The sequence below is a fragment of the Staurois parvus genome, unplaced genomic scaffold, assembly GCF_062004578.1.
Source record: "Staurois parvus isolate SC_StPar_1 unplaced genomic scaffold, SC_StPar_1.0 ptg002301l, whole genome shotgun sequence".
NCBI lineage: Eukaryota > Metazoa > Chordata > Amphibia > Anura > Ranidae > Staurois > Staurois parvus.
In genome coordinates, this window is record NW_028320097.1 from 64,860 (window position 1) to 90,868 (window position 26,009).

General features: G+C 49.1%; 1 protein-coding gene across 1 annotated transcript; it reads right to left on the minus strand.

Moving 5' to 3' along the window:
• Window positions 1–26,009, minus strand: ATP6V1A (ATPase H+ transporting V1 subunit A). Its single transcript, XM_089665708.1, has 12 exons — window positions 25,770–26,009; window positions 24,898–25,035; window positions 24,546–24,697; window positions 23,956–24,118; window positions 23,768–23,876; window positions 23,272–23,394; window positions 21,783–21,897; window positions 20,991–21,054; window positions 19,268–19,471; window positions 8,801–8,895; window positions 8,138–8,309; window positions 1–322 (listed from the first exon to the last, which is right to left on the minus strand). The coding sequence occupies exons 1-12, from the start codon at window positions 25,992–25,994 to the stop codon at window positions 230–232; spliced, it is 1,653 nt and encodes a 550-aa protein (XP_089521834.1). The 5' UTR covers window positions 25,995–26,009; the 3' UTR covers window positions 1–229.

The window sequence follows — 26,009 nt, forward strand, 5'->3', positions numbered from 1 at the left end:
TTTTATGGTTGTGGAAATTGTCTTTATTGTTACATGTAAAACTCTCCAACAAGCTGATCTCCACGTATTGATATGGACAATGATCTTTATTCCTGCATATCATGGGGGTCATCAGTCCGAGGGCGATGCAGCTTGTGGTGACCACGGAGTCCAATCTCTGATATTTTATCCCAATCTCAGGATCTTCATACATATAGAATACTCCTCCAGCTCCTCATGGGCGGAGCTCTCAGTCCTCCAGGCCGCGGAATGCCGTCTGCATCTCCTCATACAGCTGGGCGTAGTCGGCTTTAATCTTGGCTTCTCCATCCTTTTGGGGATCCTGAGAAGAAAGGTGGAGTGGATGAAATCTCCTGGATCAGTCTTACCTCCCCTCCCCCACCACAAAAACTGGTTCTTTATCAGGACTCAGTATTTTATCTTGCCAATCAGATTGGTCAGGCCGTGCAGAGGACCCACCCAAAAGGCACCCGTAGGTATGAATCTCCTATAATATAGCATAGTGTGGGGACAGCTAGGTGTCACATTTAGTGGTGGGAATATCACTGCGAATGTTCGCTCCGAGGTCTGGACTGCGTTAAATAACTCGCCAAAACATACGTTACATACTGAAAAAAAAAATACTGAGCTCATGCGGTATTTATTGCTCTTTTTTGTGAATTGCATGTTCATGAGTTAAATGCCGCATACAAATTCATGCACTATTGACCTCTCTATCCCAAAAACACGACTAAGTGTAGCCTTAGAACATGGAAGATCAGGCCTAGCGCCTAACCCTAGAACATGGAAGATCAGGCCTAGCGCCTAACCCTAGAACATGGAAGATCAGGCCTAGCGCCTAACCCTAGAACATGGAAGATCAGGCCTAGCGCCTAACCCTAGAACATCCATCCTTTCTGTAACCAGGACATGGAAGGTCCCGCCGTATTCTGTACATAATGACCAATGATGGATAAACCAGAGATTTATGTTCCTATTAGTGATCCAAGTATAAGTAGGTGAAGTTAGCTAGTCTGCCAATAGGTGGCGCTATTCCAATATAGTGTGTAGTAGCGGAGAACAGTGTAATCAGGTGCTAGGTCCCCGGTACTAGAGCCCTCCACTAATGACGTCATGGGTAAGTCAGTGGGTTACCTAACCCTAACTAGAGCCCTCCTGTAGTGACGTCATGAGTAAGTCAGTGGGTTACCTAACCCTAACTAGAGCCCTCCTGTAATGACGTCATGAGTAAGTCAGTGGGTTACCTAACCCTAACTAGAGCCCTCCTGTAGTGACGTCATGAGTAAGTCAGTGGGTTACCTAGCCCTAACTAGAGCCCTCCTGTAATGACGTCATGGGTAAGTCAGTGCGTTACCTAGCCCTAACTAGAGCCCTCCTGTAGTGACGTCATGAGTAAGTCAGTGGGTTACCTAGCCCTAACTAGAGCCCTCCTGTAGTGACGTCATGAGTAAGTCAGTGGGTTACCTAACCCTAACTAGAGCCCTCCACTAATGACGTCATGAGTAAGTCAGTGCGTTACCTAGCCCTAACTAGAGCCCTCCTGTAGTGACGTCATGAGTAAGTCAGTGGGTTACCTAACCCTAACTAGAGCCCTCCACTAATGACGTCATGGGTAAGTCAGTGGGTTACCTAACCCTAACTAGAGCCCTCCTGTAATGACGTCATGAGTAAGTCAGTGGGTTACCTAACCCTAACTAGAGCCCTCCTGTAATGACGTCATGAGTAAGTCAGTGGGTTACCTAGCCCTAACTAGAGCCCTCCACTAATGACATCATAGGTAAGTCAGTGGGTTACCTAGCCCTAACTAGAGCCCTCCACTAATGACGTCATGAGTAAGTCAGTGGGTTACCTAGCCCTAACTAGAGCCCTCCTGTAATGACGTCATGAGTAAGTCAGTGGGTTACCTAGCCCTAACTAGAGCCCTCCACTAATGACGTCATGAGTAAGTCAGTGGGTTACCTAGCCCTAACTAGAGCCCTCCTGTAGTGACGTCATGAGTAAGTCAGTGGGTTACCTAACCCTAACTAGAGCCCTCCTGTAATGACGTCATGAGTAAGTCAGTGGGTTACCTAACCCTAACTAGAGCCCTCCACTAATGACGTCATGAGTAAGTCAGTGGGTTACCTAACCCTAACTAGAGCCCTCCTGTAGTGACGTCATGGGTAAGTCAGTGGGTTACCTAGCCCTAACTAGAGCCCTCCTGTAGTGACGTCATGAGTAAGTCAGTGGGTTACCTAACCCTAACTAGAGCCCTCCTGTAGTGACGTCATGAGTAAGTCAGTGGGTTACCTAACCCTAACTAGAGCCCTCCTGTAGTGACGTCATGAGTAAGTCAGTGGGTTACCTAACCCTAACTAGAGCCCTCCTGTAGTGACGTCATGAGTAAGTCAGTGGGTTACCTAACCCTAACTAGAGCCCTCCTGTAATGACGTCATGAGTAAGTCAGTGGGTTACCTAACCCTAACTAGAGCCCTCCACTAATGACGTCATGAGAAAGTCAGTGGGTTACCTAACCCTAACTAGAGCCCTCCTGTAGTGACGTCATGAGTAAGTCAGTGGATTACCTAACCCTAACTAGAGCCCTCCTGTAATGACATCATGAGTAAGTCAGTGGGTTACCTAACCCTAACTAGAGCCCTCCTGTAATGACGTCATGGGTAAGTCAGTGGGTTACCTAGCCCTAACTAGAGCCCTCCTGTAGTGACGTCATGGGTAAGTCAGTGGGTTACCTAGCCCTAACTAGAGCCCTCCTGTAGTGACGTCATGAGTAAGTCAGTGGGTTACCGAACCCTAACTAGAGCCCTCCTGTAATGACGTCATGAGTAAGTCAGTGGGTTACCTAACCCTAACTAGAGCCCTCCACTAATGACGTCATGAGTAAGTCAGTGGGTTACCTAACCCTAACTAGAGCCCTCCTGTAATGACGTCATGAGTAAGTCAGTGGGTTACCTAGCCCTAACTAGAGCCCTCCTGTAGTGACGTCATGAGTAAGTCAGTGGGTTACTTAACCCTAACTAGAGCCCTCCTGTAGTGACGTCATGAGTAAGTCAGTGCGTTACCTAACCCTAACTAGAGCCCTCCTGTAGTGACGTCATGAGTAAGTCAGTGCGTTACCTAACCCTAACTAGAGCCCTCCTGTAGTGACGTCATGAGTAAGTCAGTGGGTTACCTAGCCCTAACTAGAGCCCTCCACTAATGACATCATGAGAAAGTCAGTGGGTTACCTAACCCTAACTAGAGCCCTCCCGTAGTGACGTCATGGATAAGTCAGTGGGTTACCTAACCCTAACTAGAGCCCTCCCGTAGTGACGTCATGAGTAAGTTAGTGGGTTACCTAACCCTAACTAGAGCCCTCCCGTAATGACGTCATGGATAAGTCAGTGGGTTACCTAACCCTAACTAGAGCCCTCCTGTAATGACGTCATGGATAAGTCAGTGGGTTACCTAACCCTAACTAGAGCCCTCCCGTAGTGACGTCATGAGTAAGTTAGTGGGTTACCTAACCCTAACTAGAGCCCTCCCGTAATGACGTCATGGATAAGTCAGTGGGTTACCTAACCCTAACTAGAGCCCTCCTGTAGTGACGTCATGAGTAAGTCAGTGGGTTACCTAGCCCTAACTAGAGCCCTCCACTAATGACATCATGAGAAAGTCAGTGGGTTACCTAACCCTAACTAGAGCCCTCCCGTAGTGACGTCATGGATAAGTCAGTGGGTTACCTAACCCTAACTAGAGCCCTCCCGTAGTGACGTCATGAGTAAGTTAGTGGGTTACCTAACCCTAACTAGAGCCCTCCCGTAATGACGTCATGGATAAGTCAGTGGGTTACCTAACCCTAACTAGAGCCCTCCTGTAATGACGTCATGGATAAGTCAGTGGGTTACCTAACCCTAACTAGAGCCCTCCCGTAGTGACGTCATGAGTAAGTTAGTGGGTTACCTAACCCTAACTAGAGCCCTCCCGTAATGACGTCATGGATAAGTCAGTGGGTTACCTAACCCTAACTAGAGCCCTCCTGTAATGACGTCATGGATAAGTCAGTGGGTTACCTAACCCTAACTAGAGCCCTCCCGTAATGACGTCATGGATAAGTCAGTGGGTTACCTAACCCTAACTAGAGCCCTCCCGTAGTGACGTCATGAGTAAGTCAGTGGGTTACCTAACCCTAACTAGAGCCCTCCACTAGTGACGTCATGAGTAAGTCAGTGGGTTACCTAACCCTAACTAGAGCCCTCCTGTAGTGACGTCATGAGTAAGTCAGTGGGTTACCTAACCCTAACTAGAGCCCTCCTGTAGTGACGTCATGAGTAAGTCAGTGGGTTACCTAACCCTAACTAGAGCCCTCCTGTAATGACGTCATGAGTAAGTCAGTGGGTTACCTAACCCTAACTAGAGCCCTCCACTAATGACGTCATGGGTAAGTCAGTGGGTTACCTAACCCTAACTAGAGCCCTCCTGTAATGACGTCATGGGTAAGTCAGTGGGTTACCTAGCCCTAACTAGAGCCCTCCACTAATGACGTCATGGGTAAGTCAGTGGGTTACCTAGCCCTAACTAGAGCCCTCCACTAATGACGTCATGAGAAAGTCAGTGGGTTACCTAACCCTAACTAGAGCCCTCCTGTAGTGACGTCATGAGTAAGTCAGTGGATTACCTAACCCTAACTAGAGCCCTCCTGTAATGACGTCATGGGTAAGTCAGTGGGTTACCTAGCCCTAACTAGAGCCCTCCTGTAATGACGTCATGGGTAAGTCAGTGGGTTACCTAGCCCTAACTAGAGCCCTCCTGTAGTGACGTCATGAGTAAGTCAGTGGGTTACCTAACCCTAACTAGAGCCCTCCTGTAATGACGTCATGAGTAAGTCAGTGGGTTACCTAGCCCTAACTAGAGCCCTCCTGTAGTGACGTCATGAGTAAGTCAGTGGGTTACCTAACCCTAACTAGAGCCCACCTGTAGTGACGTCATGGATAAGTCAGTGGGTTACCTAACCCTAACTAGAGCCCTCCACTAATGACATCATGAGAAAGTCAGTGGGTTACCTAACCCTAACTAGAGCCCTCCACTAATGACGTCATGGGTAAGTCAGTGGGTTACCTAACCCTAACTAGAGCCCTCCACTAATGACATCATGAGAAAGTCAGTGGGTTACCTAACCCTAACTAGAGCCCTCCTGTAGTGACGTCATGAGTAAGTCAGTGGGTTACCTAACCCTAACTAGAGCCCTCCCGTAGTGACGTCATGGATAAGTCAGTGGGTTACCTAACCCTAACTAGAGCCCTCCCGTAGTGACGTCATGGATAAGTCAGTGGGTTACCTAACCCTAACTAGAGCCCTCCCGTAATGACGTCATGGATAAGTCAGTGGGTTACCTAACCCTAACTAGAGCCCTCCCGTAATGACGTCATGGATAAGTCAGTGGGTTACCTAACCCTATGCCAGGTTGGTAGGAACCCAAGGCAGATGGGGCATGGGAGCAGATAGTCCACCAGCAAGCAGATGTAGGGCGTTAGAGTAGAGGCCCTGGGCAGGGCAGAGGACAGGATGAGTTTGTTCTTCACCCAGAAGAGCCAGCTGTAGTCATCCTGTTTCGTATGCTTGGTGGCGGCTAGAGAGGGTTGCAAAAGGCCATACCAGGCCAAGTGTTCCTCTGCTGTGAGTTCTGTCCCCTGCGAGGACCTGAGATTAGTGCACAGGAACTAGATGAGCAGCTGCAGCAGTCCTGTCTCTGGAATGACATGCAGGGAGTTTTGAGCTGGATGCTTAGAGCCTAGTGAGCAGGTCAGAGCCCTCTGAGTGAGTAATAATGACCCTGGGAATGGGTGACACTGTGCAAAGAGGAGATGGCTTAAAGGTGATGTGCTGTGTGCTGCTTTCACATTATGACTGCTATGGATCGCCCACTATATGTGATTGGCAAAGGAATGTCAGGAGACCCAGAAGTATGTCTATGTGATATGACTTGTACTGCCATCTTCTCATAAACATCAGTAAATGCAGAAACTATTCTACTACTGTGGATATTCCTTTATTTATGAATGTAAAGGCTAATGGCCAGGATGTCATGGAAGGCCTCTGGTACTGAGTTACTGTCAAGGTCCTACCTTTTCCCTGAGGTTATGTTACTCCATGTGCTGGCGTCCATCTTGGATTCTGCTGTGCATGGTGGGAATCCTTTTATGCCTTCAGGTTTCTGTGGTCCATCCCCCAGAGGGGCGTGGCTGATGACATATAAGCCTGTGGCCCGCACATGCTCTTTGCACTTGTGTCTTGTGTCTTTGTGTTGCTATTACTCTGTTCTGACTCTCGTGACTCTCCTGGTATCTGATTCGGCTTGTGACTCGACTATTCTTTGTATTCTCCTTTGATCTGACCCTCTGTTGCTGAACCCGGCTCATGACCTGTGATTCTCGTCTGCTGTCCTGTACTGTTTTGTCCTGCTGTTGTTGTCCCCGGCCTGTCTGACTACTCTTTTGTTTCTTCCACCACCTACACGCCATTGGCGGCGGCCATTACCGCAGCTGAGGTGTCTCGGGGGACGCGACCTGGTTCCTGGCTGCGTCAAGTCCATCCCCACCATCAGGGGCCCTGGTGAAGGGCAGCCTGGGACTTAGACTCCGCGCCCTGAGGGACTTCGGTCTGTGGGTGGTGGTTGTCGTCAGCCAGTGCGTTACATTGTTAGGCCTGCCTGTCTGTTCCTCAGCCCTGCCCTGACAGTTACACAGAGGTAGTGGAGGTAGAGGAGGTAGAGGAGGTAGCGGAGGCAGCGGAGGCAGCGGAGGCAGCGGAGGTAGAGGAGGTAGAGGAGGTAGCGGAGGTAGCGGAGGTAGAGGGATACCAGCAAGTGGCTTGTTGTATCAAAGAAGATGGGGGCTTGTACTTTCCTGAGCCTATACAAAGCCAACCACAAGCCCCCTTACACACCCTTATCCTAAATCAAATATTTGGAAGATCTACCCTAATCCTGGTATCTGGGAAGGTCCACCCTAATCCTGGTTTTTGGGAAGATCCACCCTAATCCTGGCACCTGTACAGATCCACCCTAATCCTGGTATCTGGGGAGGTCCACCCTAATCCTGGCACCTGTACAGATCCACCCTAATCCTGGTATCTGGGGAGGTCCACCCTAATCCTGGCACCTGGACAGATCCACCCTAATCCTGGTATCTGGGAAGGTCCACCCTAATCCTGCTATTTGGGAAGATCCACCCTAATCCTGGCATCTGGGAAGATCCACCCTAATCCTGGTATCTGGGAAGGTCCACCCTAATCCTGGCACCTGGACAGATCCACCCTAATCCTGGTATTTGGGAAGATCCACCCTAATCCTGGTATCTGGGAAGGTCCACCCTAATTCTGGCACCTGGACAGATCCACCCTAATCCTGGTATCTGTCTAGATCCACCCTAATCCTGGTATCTGTCTAGATTCACCCTAATCCTGGTATCTGGGAAGATCCACCCTAACCCTGGTATTTGGGAAGATCCACCCTAATCCTGGTATCTGGGAAGATCCACCCTAATCCTGATATCTGGGAAGATCCACCCTAATCCTGATATCTGGGAAGATCCACCCTAATCCTGATATCTGGGAAGATCCACCCTAATCCTGGTATCTGGGAAGATCCACCCTAATCCTGGTATTTTGGCAGATACACCCCAACACTGGTATCTGAGGGATCTACTCTAGCCTAGAATCTGGGGTAAACCAGCCACATGGGACCCCTCGAGTAGTATTTCCTGCTAATAATAGGTGTCTGGACAGTAAGTGGAGAATTCAGTAAAACTTTCCTATTGATTGCAACACAATTAACTTTCTTCCAATAAATATTTTGAATGCAAATCAATAACTGAAGTTGGGATCTCGTTCCACTTCCTCCTGGAATAGTTGTATCTGGTGGATATTCTGCTCAGCATTTACAGTCCAATCAGAATTCAATAGCCAAGAACTGAATAAGAATGACTGAAGTGCGGCAAATAGGAAATAATGAAGTAATTGGAGCCCCATGACTGGATTAGAGGGGTGTACCCCTAGAGGGATCCCCAATTTCTGACCACTATGTCCCCCTCATCTTCTGCCTGGTGTAGAACGCTCTCTGCCATGTTCAATGTCCCCATTTCCAGCACAACCCATCAATCACCTTGAATTTCATGGAGCTGAGTTTGTACATGATGTCCCCGAGTTGTTCCCGAATTATCGTCCAGGTTATTTTGTTTTCTGACTGAGCCGTGGCTTCCACCGCATGTCGTGCCATGTCATAGAAGGCGATCATGTTCTGCAGCATGCCCACCGTCTTGTAAAAAGGACAGAATCTGTGATAGAATGGAAGAGCTGTGTTTGTGGTGGTCCCATTGACCGGGTGATGACGTCCATAGTATAGATCCCCTTCATCTTGGGGGTGTAAAGCCGAGGGGTATCAGACACCAATTCTAATACAATAAAACCCAAAACTGGGCTCCTGTCATATTCATAGTATCCCATAATAACCTGATAAAGTGTTTGCTTTAAAAGGTGACGACGGATTGGTTGCTACAGCAACAACATCACTTTTACTAAAGCTTACATGCAATATTCACTGCGTGTATATAGATGGTCAGTCCCCCACAGCCCCTCCCACAACTACGCCCTTCCTGTATACCACATACAGAGCCCCATTCATGTTGTATTCACTTCTTTCCACTGAACACAGAAAGTATCTTTAGGTAATATTAGATAAAACACTTCCACCCCAATGCAGGCCACAATATCCATTGTTTGACATCAGAGTGCCCCTTTAACCTGAGCTTAAAAAGGTTGCTGATACCTGTCATAGGCAGAGTAGCCATTCTGCTGGAGGAAATCATCCTTTATGAGTTTAGCAACTTCCAAGGTGATCTTATCACCTTCTGCTAGCGAGGCCTACAAGACAAAGACATTACATGACTAGTGCATCCGAATTAGGTTCATCCAGACCCCACTACACCACCGTTACCCTTTACCCTTCCATACCAATCCCCTTTACGTACTATACTTACAGAAAACACAACACCAATTTTGGAGTACAATGGCCAACACGGCCTTTTATTACCAAATCAAGTTTAAACACATCAACCATTCCTTATAACAGAAAACATAAAGAGTTGTCGTTGGTATTTGAAGGCACCCCCAAAACCATCCGAAATGCACCAGCGGACAACCATATTCCACTAGGCCTCCAGCCGCAACCAACCAGCTCGGAGACAACCATACCGTCCGCAGTGCAGCACCATCACCTTCCAGTTAAACCTCGGTTAACTGGGAATGTTCCCGGGCACACCATACCAACGATGGGTCCCACACCATTTTGTACCTCCAAGATAAGAACCGCCTCCAAAGACCAACCACCGCCCAGGAACCAAATTACCCCCCCAGGAGGAACACAACATTCACCAAACAGGGAGGGCGGGAGGCAAGCTCTCTCTCCCACGTCCAGCTCCCAACTGACGCCCCTCCCCAGAACACCCCACCCTAAAGTGCAGGAGACCCCACCTACACTCTCCTCTACCAACCAGATCCCCCAGCTATCCTTTACCAACTCTAAACAATCATTAACCCTCACACGTCTTCCTTCCCACTCTGGGCCTAGTCATGCCTGCCCTTCGCTAATTCTTTTCTTCTTTTATCGCTGCGGGCATTTCTTTTCCAAGATCCCCCATAGACTTCACGTCCCTCAAAAACCTCACATATCTCCTATATATCTCACATGTTCCCCACAGACCTCACATATCCCCCATATACCTCACATGTCCCCAAAGACCTCATAGTATATCCCCATAGAACTCACATGTCCCCCCAAATACCTCACATGTCCCCAAAGACCTCATAGTATATCCCCCATAAAACTCACATGTTCCCCCAAATACCTCACATGTCCCCAAAGACCTCATAGTATATCCCCCATAAAACTCACATGTTCCCCCAAATACCTCACATGTCCCCAAAGACCTCATAGTATATCCCCCATGAAACTCACGTGTTCCCCCAAATACCTCACATGTCCCCCACAGACCTCACATATCCCCCATATACCTCACATGTCCTCCACAGACCTCATATATGCTCCATAGGCCTCACATGTCCCCCATAGACCTCACATGACCTCCATAGAGCTCACATGTCCTCCATAGACCTCACATGTCCTCTGCAGACCACACATGTCCTTCACAGACCCCACATATCATCCATATACCTCACATGTCCTCCACAGACCTTACATGCCCCCCAAATACCTCACATGTCCTCCACAGACCTCACATGTCCCCCAAATACCTTGCATGTCCTCTACAGTCCTCACATGTCCCCCAGAGACATCACATGTCCTTCACAGACCTCACATATCCCTCATAGACATCACATGTTCTCCACAGACCTCACATGTCCTCCAAATACCTCACACATCCTCCACAGACCTCACATGTCCCCCGGATACCTCACATGTCCTCCACAGACCACACATATCCCCCATATACCCTGCATGTCATCCACAGACCTCATTAATCCCACATAGACCTCACATGTCCCCCATAGACCTCACATGTCCCCCATAGACCTCACATGACCTACATAGACCTCACATGTCCACCATAGACCTCACATGTCCTCTACAGACCTTACACATCCTTCACAGACCCCACATATTGCCCATATACCTCACATGTCCTCCACAGACCTCACATGTCCCCCTAAATACCTCACAGACCTCACATATCCCCCATAGACCTCACATGTTCTCCACAGACCTCACATGTCCTCCAAATACCTCACACATCCTCCACAGACCTCACATATCCCCCAGATACCTCATATGTCCTCCACAAACCACACATATCCCCCATATATCCTGCATGTCATCTACAGACCTCACATATCCCCCATAGACCACACATGTTCCTCATATACCTCACATGACCTTCATAGACCTCACAAATACCCTGTATACCTCACATGTACTCCACAGACCTCACATGTCCTCCACAGACCTTATATATCCCCATATACCTTGCATGTCCTCCACAGACCTCACATATCCTCCACAGACCTCACATTTCCCCCATATACCTTGCATGTCCCTCAAATACCTTGCATGGCCTCTACAGACCTCACATATCTCCCATATATCTTGCATGTCCTCCACAGACCTCACATGTCCCCCATAGACCTCACATATTCCCTACAGACCTCACATGACCTCCGTAGACCTCACATGTCTCCCAGTGACCTCACATGACCTCCATAGACCTCACATTTCCTCCACGGACCTCAAATATCCCCCATATATCTTGCATGTCCTCCACAGACCTCACATGTCCCCCAAATACATTACATGTCCTTCACAGACCTCACATATTCCCCATATACCTCACATGTCCTCTGCAGACCTTACATATCCCCCATAGACCTCACATGATGTCAAGGTCCTACCTTTTCCCAGAGGTTATGTTACTCCATGTGCTAGCATCCATCTTGGATTTCTGCTGAGCATGATGGGAATCTTTTATGCCTTCAGGTCTCTGAGGTCCATCCCCCAGAGGGGTGTGGCTGAGTACATATAAGCCTGGGATCTGCACATGCTCTTTGCACTTGTGTCTTGTGTCTTTGTCTTGCTACAGCTCTGTGTATACGCTCGTGACTCTTCTGGTATTCTGACTCGGCTTGTGACTAAGACCATTCTCTGCGTTTCCCTTTGATCTGACCTTCCGTTGCTGAACCCGGCCCGTGACCTGTGATTCTCTGTCTACTGTTCTGTACTGTTTTGTCCCGTTGTTATTGACCCGGCTTGTCTGACTACGCTATTGTCATTCTCACCAACTACACGCCATTGGCGGCGGCCATTACCGCAGCTGGGGTGTCTCGGGGGCCGCGACCTGGTCCCTGGTTGCGTCAAGTCCATCCCCACCATCAGGGGCCCTGGTGAAGGGCAGCCTGGGACTTAGACTCCGCGCCCTGAGGGACTTCAGTCTGTTGGTGGTGGTTGTCGTCAGCCAGTGCGTTACCCTGCCACTAGGCCTACCTGTCCGTTCCACAGCCCTGCCCTGACATTACACAAGTGCCATGAATCCTGACGGTGCAGGTACGCCTTCACTTCCTATGTTGGTTGCCAGACTGGATCAACAGGATCTCCTGTTGGATCAGTTCGCTCAGGCGTTGCAAACTCTGCTGGCACGCACCGCGCACCTTACTCCTGGTGTTATTAGGCCGGTTGTCACTCCGGTGGTCGCTCCCGCTGCTGTTCCGCTTGCTGTGCCTACCGCCGCGGCTGATGCGGCACCCGCGGTGTCCAGAGGTATGACCGGTTCAGCCCCTCTTCCACAGCGCTTTGGGGGTGAGCCGAGTCAGTGTCGTGGGTTCCTTAACCAGGTGGGGATTTACTTTGAATTAATCCCCTACGCTTTTCCGACTGAGAGGTCAAAGGTGGGTTTCCTCATCTCACTACTCTCAGACAAGGCCTTGGCCTGGGCGAATCCCGTATGGGAGAGGAATGACCCCGTGATTCACGAGTTTTCCGGTTTTGTCGATGCCTTCCGTAGGGTATTCGATGTACCGGCTCGCTCCGCCTCGGCTGCCAAGCTGCTCATGTCTATGCATCAGGGTTCACGGACCGTGGCCGAGTACGCCATAGAGTTTCGTACCCTGGCAGCAGAGGTGGGTTGGAACAATGAGGCTCTGGTGGCTGCGTTTTCTCAGGGTCTTTCTGATGCATTGAAGGATGAGATCGCAGCCAAGGAATTGCCTGTGGAGCTGGAAGCACTAATTTCCTTCCTGATCCTGATTGATACCAGGCTCAGGGAGAGGCCTTCACTCAAGGAACGCCTGCGGAGGCCTTCCAATCGACTGGCACCTGCGTTTTCTATCCCACCCATTCCTCCCTCTCCTCCCACGCCTCCTGGGGATAGATTGTCTGGTGGTGAGCCCATGCAGCTGGGGTTTGCTCGCCTTTCCGAGGGAGAGCGAGCCGCTCGGCGTCGGGAGGGTCGCTGCCTGTACTGTGGTCTTGGTGGGCACTTTCGGCAGTCCTGTCCGGTCCGTCCGGGAAACGCTCGCACCTGAGATCCTGTCGGGGACAGATCTTGGGTGGAGTCTCCTCGTCCCCGGCGTTCCGCAGAGATAAGCCACTGATCACCGTTGTCCTCTCTTGGGCAGAGGGCTCGGTGACGGCCCAGGCGTTGGTAGATTCTGGGGCTGGCGGGTTGTTTATGGACAGCTCGTTTGCTGCCCAGCACTCCATTCCCCTGCAGGCTCGAGTTACCCCATTGGTTCTCGAGGCGATAGATGGCAGGCCCCTGCAACCACCGCAGGTTACCCACGAGACTATGCCAGTTGAAGTAGCTATTGGGGCTGTTCACAGGGAGTTGGCCTGTTTCCAGGTGATTTCTTCTCCGCACTATTCGGTGGTTTTGGGGTATCCCTGGCTCCAGATGCACAATCCAACCTTCAATTGGCAAACTGCCGAGATTCTCTCGTGGTCTTCACAGTGTGGGGCCGGGTGCATCCGTGGGCCGGTTAAGGTGTTGTGTGCCTCCTCAGACTCTGCGTTGCCCACTGATTATGGGGAGTACCAGGACGTGTTTGATAAGGTACGCGCTGGTGCCTTACCTGCTCATCGTCCTTACGACTGCGCCATATCCTTGCAACCCGGTGCCACTCCTCCGCGTGGCAGGGTGTATCCTCTCTCGGTTGCGGAGAATAAGGCCATGGAGGAGTACGTTGCGGATGCGCTTTCCCGGGGGCACATTCGTAAGTCTACTTCCCCAGCAGGAGCGGGCTTTTTCTTTGTAAAGAAGAAGGGTGGTGAATTGAGGCCTTGCATCGATTATAGGGGTCTCAATCGAATCACCACTAAGAATGCCTACCCGATTCCCTTGATTACTGAGTTGTTCGACCGCCTTAAGGGGGCAACAGTCTTTACCAAACTTGACCTTAGGGCGGCGTACAACCTCGTACGGATCAAACAGGGGGATGAGTGGAAGACCGCGTTTAACACCAGAACCGGTCACTACGAATACCTGGTGATGCCCTTCGGGTTGTGTAACGCGCCCGCAGTTTTTCAGGAATTCATAAATGATGTCCTTCGTGACTTGTTGCAGCAGTGCGTGGTAGTTTACTTGGATGACATCCTGGTTTACTCTGCCTCCATGGAGTCCCATATCCAGGATGTCAAGCAGGTGCTGCAACGATTACGTGAGAACGAACTTTTTTGTAAACTTGAGAAGTGCGAATTCCATCGATCCCAAGTTGCCTTTTTAGGCTACATCATTTCTGCGGAGGGATTCTCCATGGACCCTCAGAAGGTTTCGGCAGTTCTGCAGTGGCCTCGTCCCAATGGCCTTCGGCCCATTCAGCGCTTTTTGGGTTTTGCCAACTACTATCGGAAATTCATCAGAAATTTCTCCACGCTGGCAAAACCTCTCTCAGACCTAACCAAGAAGGGCAGCAATCCTCACGAGTGGCCATCCGAGGCCATCGTAGCTTTTGAGGCTCTGAAATCCGCCTTCGCTTCGGCTCCGATACTGTCTCATCCCAATCCTGGATTGCCCTTCGTTCTTGAGGTTGATGCATCCGAGACAGGAGTAGGCGCTCTCCTGTCTCAACGTCGGTCGCCCGATGGACCCCTACTTCCCTGTGGGTTCTACTCCAGGAAGCTTTCCTCTGCAGAGTGCAACTACCAGATTGGAGATAGGGAGTTGTTGGCAATCATTCTGGCTCTCAAGGAATGGAGGCACCTGCTCGAGGGCTCCGCAGTTCCGGTCCTCATTCTTACCGATCATAAGAACCTGACTTATCTTTCGGAGGCCAAAAGATTGACACCCCGTCAAGCCAGATGGGCCTTGTTCTTGTCACGGTTCAACTATGTGGTCTCCTATTTGCCTGGTTCCAAGAATGTCAGGGCTGATGCATTATCGCGGCAATACTCTGAGTTGTCCAGGGAGGACTCTGAGCCAACCTCGGTCATACCTCCGGATCATATCCTGGCTGCCATTCGTACCAGTCTGACTTCTCCCCTTGGGGAGCAGATTTTGGCGGCTCAAACTGACGCTCCTCCCGAGAGACCGGAGGGTAGATGTTTTGTACCCGAGGGGTTGCGCACCCGTCTGCTGCGTACCTACCATAACTCCAAAACTGCCGGGCATCCGGGGAGGAACCAGTTGTCTTGGGTCGTCTCTCGGTTGTTCTGGTGGCCAACTCTCCGTGCCGACATCGCCTCTTATGTAGCGGCATGTTCGATCTGTGCCCAGAATAAATCTCCACGGCATCTTCCAATGGGTCTTCTGCAACCCATTCCCAATGGGGAGCGTCCTTGGTCACACCTGGGCATGGACTTTATTGTAGACCTCCCTGTGTCTCGGGGCCATACGGTCATCCTCATGGTCGTCGATCGTTTTTCCAAAATGTGCCATTGTATTCCACTCAGGAAATTACCAACAGCGCAAGAACTGGCCACGGTCTTTTCCAGGGAGATTTTTCGCCTGCATGGGTTGCCCAAGGTGATTGTCTCGGACCGCGGGAGTCAGTTCGTGTCCAGATTCTGGCGCGCCTTCTGCTCCCAGTTGGGCATTAGTCTCTCCTTTTCTTCAGCCTACCACCCGCAGTCCAATGGGGCTGCGGAGCGTTCCAATCAGGCCTTAGAACAATTCCTTCGGTGTTATATCTCGGACCATCAGGACGATTGGGCCGATCTCCTGCCTTGGGCTGAGTTTGCCAGGAACTCAGCGGTCAACTCCTCCTCCGGGATGTCCCCCTTCATGGCCAACTATGGGTACCAACCCGCGGTATTACCTGAGAGGTTCTCACCACAGGACATTCCGGCTGTGGAGGACCATCTTGCTGCCCTGCGTTCTTCATGGGGGCAGATCCAGAGGGCTTTGAGGGACTCGGCTCAGCGTCAGAAGTTCCAGGCTGATCGCAGACGGTTGCCCGCTCCTTCATACCAGGTCGGCGATCGGGTGTGGTTGTCTACTCGTAACCTCAATCTTCGGGTGCCCACACCCAAACTAGCTCCCCGTTTTGTCGGTCCTTTTCGCATTCTCCGCAAGGTGAATCCGGTGGCCTATGCCCTTGCCCTTCCACCTGGGATGCGGATCTCCAATATCTTTCATGTATCACTGTTGAAACCTCTGATCTGCAATCGCTTCACTACCTCTCTGCCTCGGCCCCGTCCCATTCGGGTTGACGGTCATGAGGAGTATGAGGTGAGCCGGATCCTGGACTCTCGATTGGTGCGCGGCCGATTACAGTTCCTGGTTCATTGGCGCGGTTATGGTCCCGAGGAGCGTTCCTGGGTTCCTTCCGCGGATGTCCATGCTCCTGCCCTCCTCCGCGCGTTTCATACCCGCTTTCCTTGGAAACCTTTTGTTGAGCCGCGGAGGGGGAGGGGCCCTTGAGGAGGAGGTACTGTCAAGGTCCTACCTTTTCCCAGAGGTTATGTTACTCCATGTGCTAGCATCCATCTTGGATTTCTGCTGAGCATGATGGGAATCTTTTATGCCTTCAGGTCTCTGAGGTCCATCCCCCAGAGGGGTGTGGCTGAGTACATATAAGCCTGGGATCTGCACATGCTCTTTGCACTTGTGTCTTGTGTCTTTGTCTTGCTACAGCTCTGTGTATACGCTCGTGACTCTTCTGGTATTCTGACTCGGCTTGTGACTAAGACCATTCTCTGCGTTTCCCTTTGATCTGACCTTCCGTTGCTGAACCCGGCCCGTGACCTGTGATTCTCTGTCTACTGTTCTGTACTGTTTTGTCCCGTTGTTATTGACCCGGCTTGTCTGACTACGCTATTGTCATTCTCACCAACTACACGCCATTGGCGGCGGCCATTACCGCAGCTGGGGTGTCTCGGGGGCCGCGACCTGGTCCCTGGTTGCGTCAAGTCCATCCCCACCATCAGGGGCCCTGGTGAAGGGCAGCCTGGGACTTAGACTCCGCGCCCTGAGGGACTTCAGTCTGTTGGTGGTGGTTGTCGTCAGCCAGTGCGTTACCCTGCCACTAGGCCTACCTGTCCGTTCCACAGCCCTGCCCTGACACATGACCTCCATAGATCTCATATGTCGTCCACAAACCTCACATATTCCCTATATACCTCACATGTCCTCACATATACCTTGCATGTCCTCCACAGACCCCACATATCCCCCATATACCTCACATGTCCTCCACAGACCTCACATATGCCCCATAGACCTCACATGACCTCCATAGGTCTCATTTGTCTTCCACAGACCTCACATATCCCTCACATATCAAGCATGTACTCCACAGACATCACATGTCCCCCAAACACCTCACATGTCCTCCACAGACCTCACATACAGTGGGGCAAAAAAGTATTTAGTCAGCCACCAATTGTGCAAGTTCTCCCACTTAAAAAGATGAGAGAGGCCTGTAATTGGCATCATAGGGAGACCTCAACTATGAGAGACAAAATGAGAAAAAAAAACCAGACAATCAAATTGGCTGATTTGGAAAGAATTTATTTGCAAATTATGGTGGAAAATAAGGGAATATCAAAAGTTCATGTCAATACTTTGTTATGTATCCTTTGTTGGCAATGACAGAGGTCAGACGTTTCTTGTAAGTCTTCACAAGGTTGGCACACACTGTTGCTGGTATGTTGGCCCATCCTCCATGCAGATCTCCTCCTCCATGCAGGTCTCCTCTAGAGCAGTTATGTTTTGGGGCTGTCGCTGGGCAACACGGACTTTCAACTCCCTCCAAAGGTTTTCTATGGGGTTGAGATCTGGAGACTGGCTAGGCCACTCCAGGACCTTGCAATGCTTCTTATGAAGCCACTCCTTCGTTGCCCAGGCGGTATGTTTGGGATCATTGTCATGTTGGAAGACCCAGCCACGTTTCATCTTCAATGCCCTTGCTGATGGAAGGAGGTTTGCACTCAAAATCTCACGATACATGGCCCCATTTATTCTGTCCTGTACATGGATCAGTCGTCCTGGTCCCTTTGCGGAGAAACAGACCCAAAGCATGATGTTGCCACCCCCATGCTTCACAGTAGGTATGGTGTTCTTTGGATGCAACTCAGCATTCTCTCTCCTCCAAACACGACGAGTTGTGTTTCTACCAAACAGTTCTATTTTGGTTTCATCTGACCATATGACATTCTCCCAATCCTCTTCTGGATCATCCAAATGCTCTCTAGCAAACTTCAGACGGGCCCCGGACATGTACTGGCTTAAGCAGGGGGACACGTCTGGCACTGCAGGATCTGAGTCCCTGGCGGCATAGTGTGTTACTGATGGTAGCCTTTGTTATGTTGGTCCCAGCTCTCTGCAGGTCATTCACTAGGTCCCCCCGTGTTGTCCTGGGATTTTTGCTCACCGTTCTTGTGATCATTTTGACCCCACGGGGTGAGATCTTGCGTGGAGCCCCAGATGGAGGGAGATTATCAGTGGTCTTGTATGTCTTCCATTTTCTAATTATTGCTCCCACAGTTGATTTGTTCACACCAAGCTGCTTGCCTATTGCAGATTCAGTCTTCCCAGCCTGGTGCAGGTCTACAATTTTGTTTCTGGTGTCCTTGGACAGCTCTTTGGTCTTCACAAAAGTGGAGTTTGGAGTGTGACTGTTTGAGGTTGTGGACAGGTGTCTTTTATACTGATAACAAGTTAAAACAGGTGCCATTGATACAGGTAATGAGTGCAGGACAGAGGAGCCTCTTAAAGAAGAAGGTCCAGGTCTGTGAGAGCCAGAAATCTTGCTTGTTTGTAGGAGACCAAATACTTATTTTCCACCATAATTTGCAAATAAATTCTTTCCAGATCAGCCAATGAGATTGTCTGGATTTGTTTTCTCATTTTGTCTCTCATAGTTGAGGTCTACCTATGATGCCAATTACAGGCCTCTCTCATCTCTGTAAGTGGGAGAACTTGTACAATTGGTGGTGACTAAATACTTTTTTGCCCCACTGTATCCCCCCATATACCTTGCATGTTATCCCCAGACCTCACATATCCCCCATATACCACACAAGTCCTCCACAGATCTCACATATCCCCCTTATACCTTGTATGTTCTCCATAGTCCTCACATATTCCCATAAACCTCACATGTTCTCTATAGACCTCACATGTTGCCCACAGACCTTGCATGTCCTCCACAGTCCTCACATATTCCCCACAAACCTCATATGACCTCCATAGACCTCAAATGTCCCCTATAGATCACATAGAAAATATGTTTTTGTTTGGAGAGGGCAGTACATGCAGAACACATCTAATGTATAATGTTTGCATGGTCTCACCTTTCCCACCAGCTGGACAATCTCTGCTAGGTCTTCCTCCTCCTGAAGGATCTCTTTGGCTTTGGTTCGGAGTGGTACCAGTTCAGCAAAATTCCTCTCGTAAAATTCGTCCAGTGCCCTCATGTACTTACTGTAACTGATGAGCCAATTCACAGATGGAAAATGTTTCCTTTGGGCCAATTTCTTGTCTAGACCCCAGAACACCTATCAGGGCACAAAAGAGAGGATTAAGCTTTACATATCATCCCCGTAACATACAATAATACATTCTACTTCGTACACAGTGCTGGGCACTGCCTGGTAAACTCAAACAAACAATGAGTAGCCAGTATGATAAATGACATGTAACCCAACATAACCCTAACCCTAAACCCTAACTATAACCCTAACTCTAACCCCCAACCCTAACTCTAACCCTAAACTCTAACCCTAATTCTAACCCCCAACCTAACTCTAACCCTAACTATAACCCCCAACCTAACTCTAACCCCAAACCCTAACCCCTAACTATAACCCTAACTCTAACCCTAAACTCTAACCCTAATTCTAACCCCCAACCTAACTCTAACCCCTAACTATAACCCTAACTCTAACCCTAAACTCTAACCCTAACTCTAACCCCCAACCCTAACTCTAACCCTAAACCCTAACTATAACCCTAACTCTAACCCTAATTCTAACCCCCAACCTAACTCTAACCCCAAACCCTAACCCCTAATTCTAACCCCTAACTCTAACCCTAACTATAACCCCTAACCCTAACTATAACCCCAAACCCTAATTCTAACCCTAACTATAACCTCTAACCCTAACTGTAACCCCAAACCCTAACCCCATTCTAACTATAACCCCTAACCCTAATTCTAACCCTAACTATAACCTCTAACCCTAACTGTAACCCCAAACCCTAACCCCATTCTAACTATAACCCCAAACCCTAACTCTAACCCTAACTGTAACCCCAAACCCTAATTCTAACCCTAACTATACCCCCAACCCTAACTCTAACCCTAACTATAACCCTAAACCCTAATTCTAACCCCAACTATATCCCCCAACCCTAATTCTAACCCTAACTGTAACCCCCAACCTAACTCTAACCCTAACTGTAACCCCAAACCCTAATTCTAACCCTAACTGTAACCCCAAACCCTAACTCTAACCCTAACTGTAACCCCAAACCCTAATTCTAACCCCAACTATATCCCCCAACCCTAATTCTATCCCTAACTATAACCCCCAACCTAACTCTAACCCTAACTATAACCCCAAACCCTAACTCTAACCCTAACTGTAACCCCAAACCCTAATTCTAACCCTAACTATAACCCCAAACCCTAATTCTTACCCTAACTATAACCCCAAACCCTAACTCTAACCCTAACTGTAACCCCAAACCCTAATTCTAACCCTAACTATATCCCCCAACCCTAACCCTAACTATAACCCCAAACCCTAATTCTTACCCTAACTATAACCCCAAACCCTACATCTAACCCTAACTATAACCCCAAACCCTAATTCTAACCCTAACTATACCCCCAACCCTAACTCTAACCCTAATTCCTAACTCTAAGCCTTAGTTACAACTCTAGCTCTAACCTTGACCCAAGGGGAAATGATGACATAGACTAGGCATGGGCCCCGTATCTCCTTTGTACCAGTACTTCTGTTCAGTGAGTTTGGTTCCTGCTTTGGTGGATGCCATGCTGTAGATGCCTACCTGCACAATACCCAGAGTGGCTGATGTGACTGGATCGGAGAAGTCACCACCAGGTGGGGACACGCTGTGAAGAGAAATTATTACAATTGAGACCTATTAGTAATGCAAACTAGGCAAAGGCCTCAAACTATTAAGGAGTCACTCCACCCCATTCCATATAATGGAACTCTACAAGCTCCAGAGCTGCAGAACCTCCTACCAATAATGGTTGGTCATAGTGTAGTTGGGAAACGTTTTCTTAACTATGATCCCATAATACTGCATACACATTCTTTCTGGGGGCAAAATTGAATGTTATTAGACTATATTCTCTCCAGCTGGAAGGTTATTCATTCATACAGAATAGAGTGAATCAGGAAAATACCACAATATGGACACAAGATGGAGCTGTTGATCATAGGAAACAAATAAATCTTTCCTATATTCATCAGTTCCATCCAGTGGTCATAATGTGTTATTTTCTGGCATCCCTCTATTCCAGATGAATGAATAACATTCGACTTGGAGATACAATATCCTGGTACAAGATTACCTCCATTCACATAGAATGAACATGCATAGCATTTAATAGAACAAATAGTTCTGCGAATGTTCTATAAATCCAGCCCATGCTGCGTACAACAAGCATTTTAATATACATGAACTGAGGTAGCAGCATGGTCCCCCAGTCCCGGCATGAGATGGAGGGAATGTCCACTCGGTACAGCAGGTTTGCTCATTTACTGATGGTTAGGATGGCCTGGATTATAGATCGGCAAATATGGCGGCTGCTACACAGATGTATCCACTCACGCTCCAACAATGCTGACACTGCCTTCTCTTTGAGGACTTCCCAGGCACCTGACTCTTCCCGCCCGCTCATAGAAGGAGGCCAAACGGGCACCGAGGTATGCCGGGTAACCGCTATCTGTAAGACAAATCATTTACACATGAGAAGGCCAAAGGGGTGATCTTCTGCTGCCACTGGACATCCAATACAATGGCTGCCACCCAACTGCTGTCATTTCAATGGTGGAGCTCAGCTGTGTGAGCGGCACCTTATCTAATCTCCCCATTGTGGGAGGGGCAGAGACACAAACTTCTGGGGGGAAACCTCCCCATTGTGGGAGGGGCAGAGACACAAACTACTGCAGGACCTCTCCCCATTGTGGGAGGGGCAGAGACACCAACTACTGCATGAAATCTCTCCATTGTGGGAGGGGCAGAGACACCAACTACTGCATGAAATCTCCCAATTGTGGGAGGGGCAGAGCCACAAACTTCTGAGGGGAATCTCCCCATTGTGGGAGGGGCAAAGCCACAAACTTCTGGGGGGAAATCTCCCCATTGTGGGAGGGGCAGAGACACAAACTTCTGGGGGGAAATCTCCCCATTGTGGGAGGGGCAGAGACACAAACTGGGGGGGGGGAATCTCCCCATTGTGGGAGGAGCAGAGACACAAACTACTGCATGAAATCTCTCCATTGTGGGAGGGGCAGAGCCACAAACTTCTGGGGGGAAATCTCCCCATTGTGGGAGGGGCAAAGCCACAAACTTCTGGGGGGAAATCTCCCCATTGTGGGAGGGGCAGAGACAAACTGCTGGGGGGGATCTCCCCATTGTGGGAGGGGCAGAAACACAAACTGGGGGGGAATCTCCCCATTGTGGGAGGAGCATAGACACAAACTACTGCATGAAATCTCTCCATTGTGGGAGGGGCAGAGCCACAAACTGCTGGGGGGAATCTCCCCATTGTGGGAGGGGCAGAAACACAAACTGGGGGAGGGATCTCCCCATTGTGGGAGGGGCAGAGACACAAACTGGAGGGAATCTTCCCATTGTGGGAGGGGCAGAGACACAAATTGCTGGGGGGGGGGAATCTCCCCATTGTGGGAGGGGCAGAGACACAAACTGCTGGGGGGGAATCTCCCCATTGTGGGAGGGGCAGAGACACAAACTACTGCAGGAAATCTCCCCATTGTGGGAGGGGCAGAGACACAAACTGGGGGGGAATATTCCCATTGTGGGCGGGGCAGAGAAACAAATTGCTGGGTGGGGGAAATCTTCCCATCATGGGAGGGGCAGAGACACAAACTGCTGGGAGGAATCTCCCCATTGTGGGAGGGGCAGAAACACAAACGGGGGGGATCTCCCCATTGTGGGAGGGGCACAGACACAAACTACTGCATGAAATCTCTCCATTGTGGGAGGGGTGGAAACTATGGTGGTCATTTTGCCCATTTTCCTTCACTATCAGAGAGCTAGAAAACTGATTGCATGGAATTAGATGAATGATTCTTACCAGCTGGCATTTCTGCCAAACGACCAGAGATTTCTCTCAGCGCCTCGGCCCATCGTGAAGTGGAATCTGCCATCATACTGACGTTGTAACCCATATCTCGGAAATATTCAGACAAGGTGATTCCTTTTTGAGAATAGACTTAGGGTTAGGATTCAGGCTGAGATGAGAATGGGGGGGGGGAGTCATCATGTATTATCTTCAGTCCATCTCAGATTTTGAAAACTCTTTCTGGCTCATGACAAGACTTAGTTTATGTTCAGTAGGATACGGCAGACACTGAAAATTGTTTGGTTTGAGCCAAAAGCAGACTCACTCATGTTTGAGGATGATAAATGGTTTATCTGTAGGTGATTGGAGGGGCTGGAAGCATCAATACAGTGACTACTATAGCACACATTTATCTAACTAGACACAAAGCAGACCAATGGAATGTCCATTTACTAAAGACTTCCTTTAATATTCCACATACTTACATATATATTAGACATGGGCTCACCTGTGTAGATTGAGGCCTCTCTGGCTGCTACTGGCATGTTGGATGTGTTTGCCACCAGAGTTGTCCTTTTCATGATTGTCTCAGTTTTCCCATCAACCTCCATGGTAAGCTGAAAAAAATTGAATTTTTGGGATGAGTCCACCATATCGGTTAAGGAGATTTGATTAGTTGCCGGAGAAATGTCTTACCTCTGGGAAGTCTCTCAGCACCTCAGACATCTCGTTACCTCTCTCTCCACAGCCCACATAAACAATGATATCACTATTGGAGTACTTGGATAAAGCTTGAGAGATCACAGTCTTCCCACAGCCGAAGGCACCAGGGATTGCTGTGGTTCCACCTTGGACACATCTAAGAAAGAAAACATGTATATCTGTTGGGTGATGGGACAAAGAACATCAAAATCAATCTGGAAGGTTAAACTGCTTAGGGTTAGGGCTAGATGGAAGATAGAGTTATACAAAGGCTGGTCCACCACCTGTATGGAGCTTTCACACTCTCAGGTTGTCCATAGATGGTGGGAAATATACCAAACCTCCAATATCTGTCACAATTCTGCCAACAAAGGGAGTCTTTAGACAGCTGATCTGTCTGGACATTGAACCAGTCTTATTTGTTTGTCTTACGTTGCCTCTATGCTGTCAGAATCAGATCCAGACCTTCCCTTGCAAATGACAAATGGAGAACAAGTCTACATCTGATTGGAGGCTTTAGGGGTTTGTGATGGCTAATCAGAAATAAGTCTTAGAAAGCTTTGAAATCCAGTAGAGGACATTACGGGAAAAGGGCATCCACGACTCTCTGTCCAGTTAGCAGTGGGTAGTTGGCTGGAAGCTTCTCAGCAGTTGGTCGAATCTGCCGCACTGGCCACACCTGTACCATGGTCAGCTTTTCTTTGATGCCTTCGAAGTCCAATTCTAGAACGACATCCTAGAGAAGGCAAAATGATACTCTAAACATAAATAACTCAAAGAAACTTCCTGACTCAGAATATGGATGAAATTGTCCTCTGACCTCCAATGTAGAGGATGCCTATGTGCAAGGACTTGGCTTAGGGAAATCATAGATGCTAACCCTAAACTAGAGGTAGAGGACATTATAAAGTATAAACACTTTCCACAGTAACTCACTGAAATGTCATAGTTCCCAGGGGGGGCGACGTAGGTAACAGTTCCACAGCTTCGAGGGGGCACCATGATTTTGTGATTGATGAGAGAATTCTCTGTGACACTCCCGTAGATATCCCCTCCAGTCAAATGACTACCAGGCTGGAGAAGAAGAATCATTTATAGGTCATATTCACTCTCACTGAGCCCACCTATCCATTCTTCAAACATTTACAGATATAAGATTGATCATCACCCTGTCTAGATGAGTTCCAGGTGTATGGGTACCAACAGACAGCCCTGGCCAACAATCTATGGAGAACCATCACCTGGACAAGCTGGATTTCTGTCCCCCCAATGCTACAGTATAATATAAATGTAAAATGCACATATTAACCTGTAACCTAAAAAAGTGCAACCATGCAGAGTAAGAATGGATGGTGGGCCTTCTACTCACTTTACTCATGATAGACTACCAACCCACCCACTCCAGGCTGCCATGTAAAACAACATACCTACCCTAAGCAAGCACTTATCCCCACCCACCACCTCCTGGCAGACACTTATCTCAACATACCCAACATTACACCCATTCCTGACACACACTTACCCCCCACTTCACCAGCCACTGGCACTTACCTCCTATTATACCAACAACTGAAAAAAATTCCCCCCCCCCCTTACATCCACTCTGGACAGAAGCTCTTCCCTCCCCAATCCTTACATCCACTCCTGACAGAAACTCTCCCCTCCCCACCCCTTACATCCACTATACCCCTCATATAACACCCACTCTTGACAGTAACTTATCCTATCCTACCCACTGTTGGTAGATATGTAAGCCCCACCCACTCTTGGGTGATCCTCATCCCAGCCCACCCACTCTTTGCACTTACCCTGATGTTTTTGTCTGGAATAAATTCCCACTTAATATCTCTGGACAGAGCGTTGATATTAATACCACGAGGGATGTAAATACTTTTTGTCAGGTCTGAAATATCCTTCAAAGGACGTTGGATCCCATCAAAGATGTTTCCCATAATGCCAGGGCCCAACTCTACCGAGAGAGGTTTCCCGGTCCGCAGCACCGGATCTCCCACCGACACACCAGCTGGGTGCATTCCACTAAGGAAAAG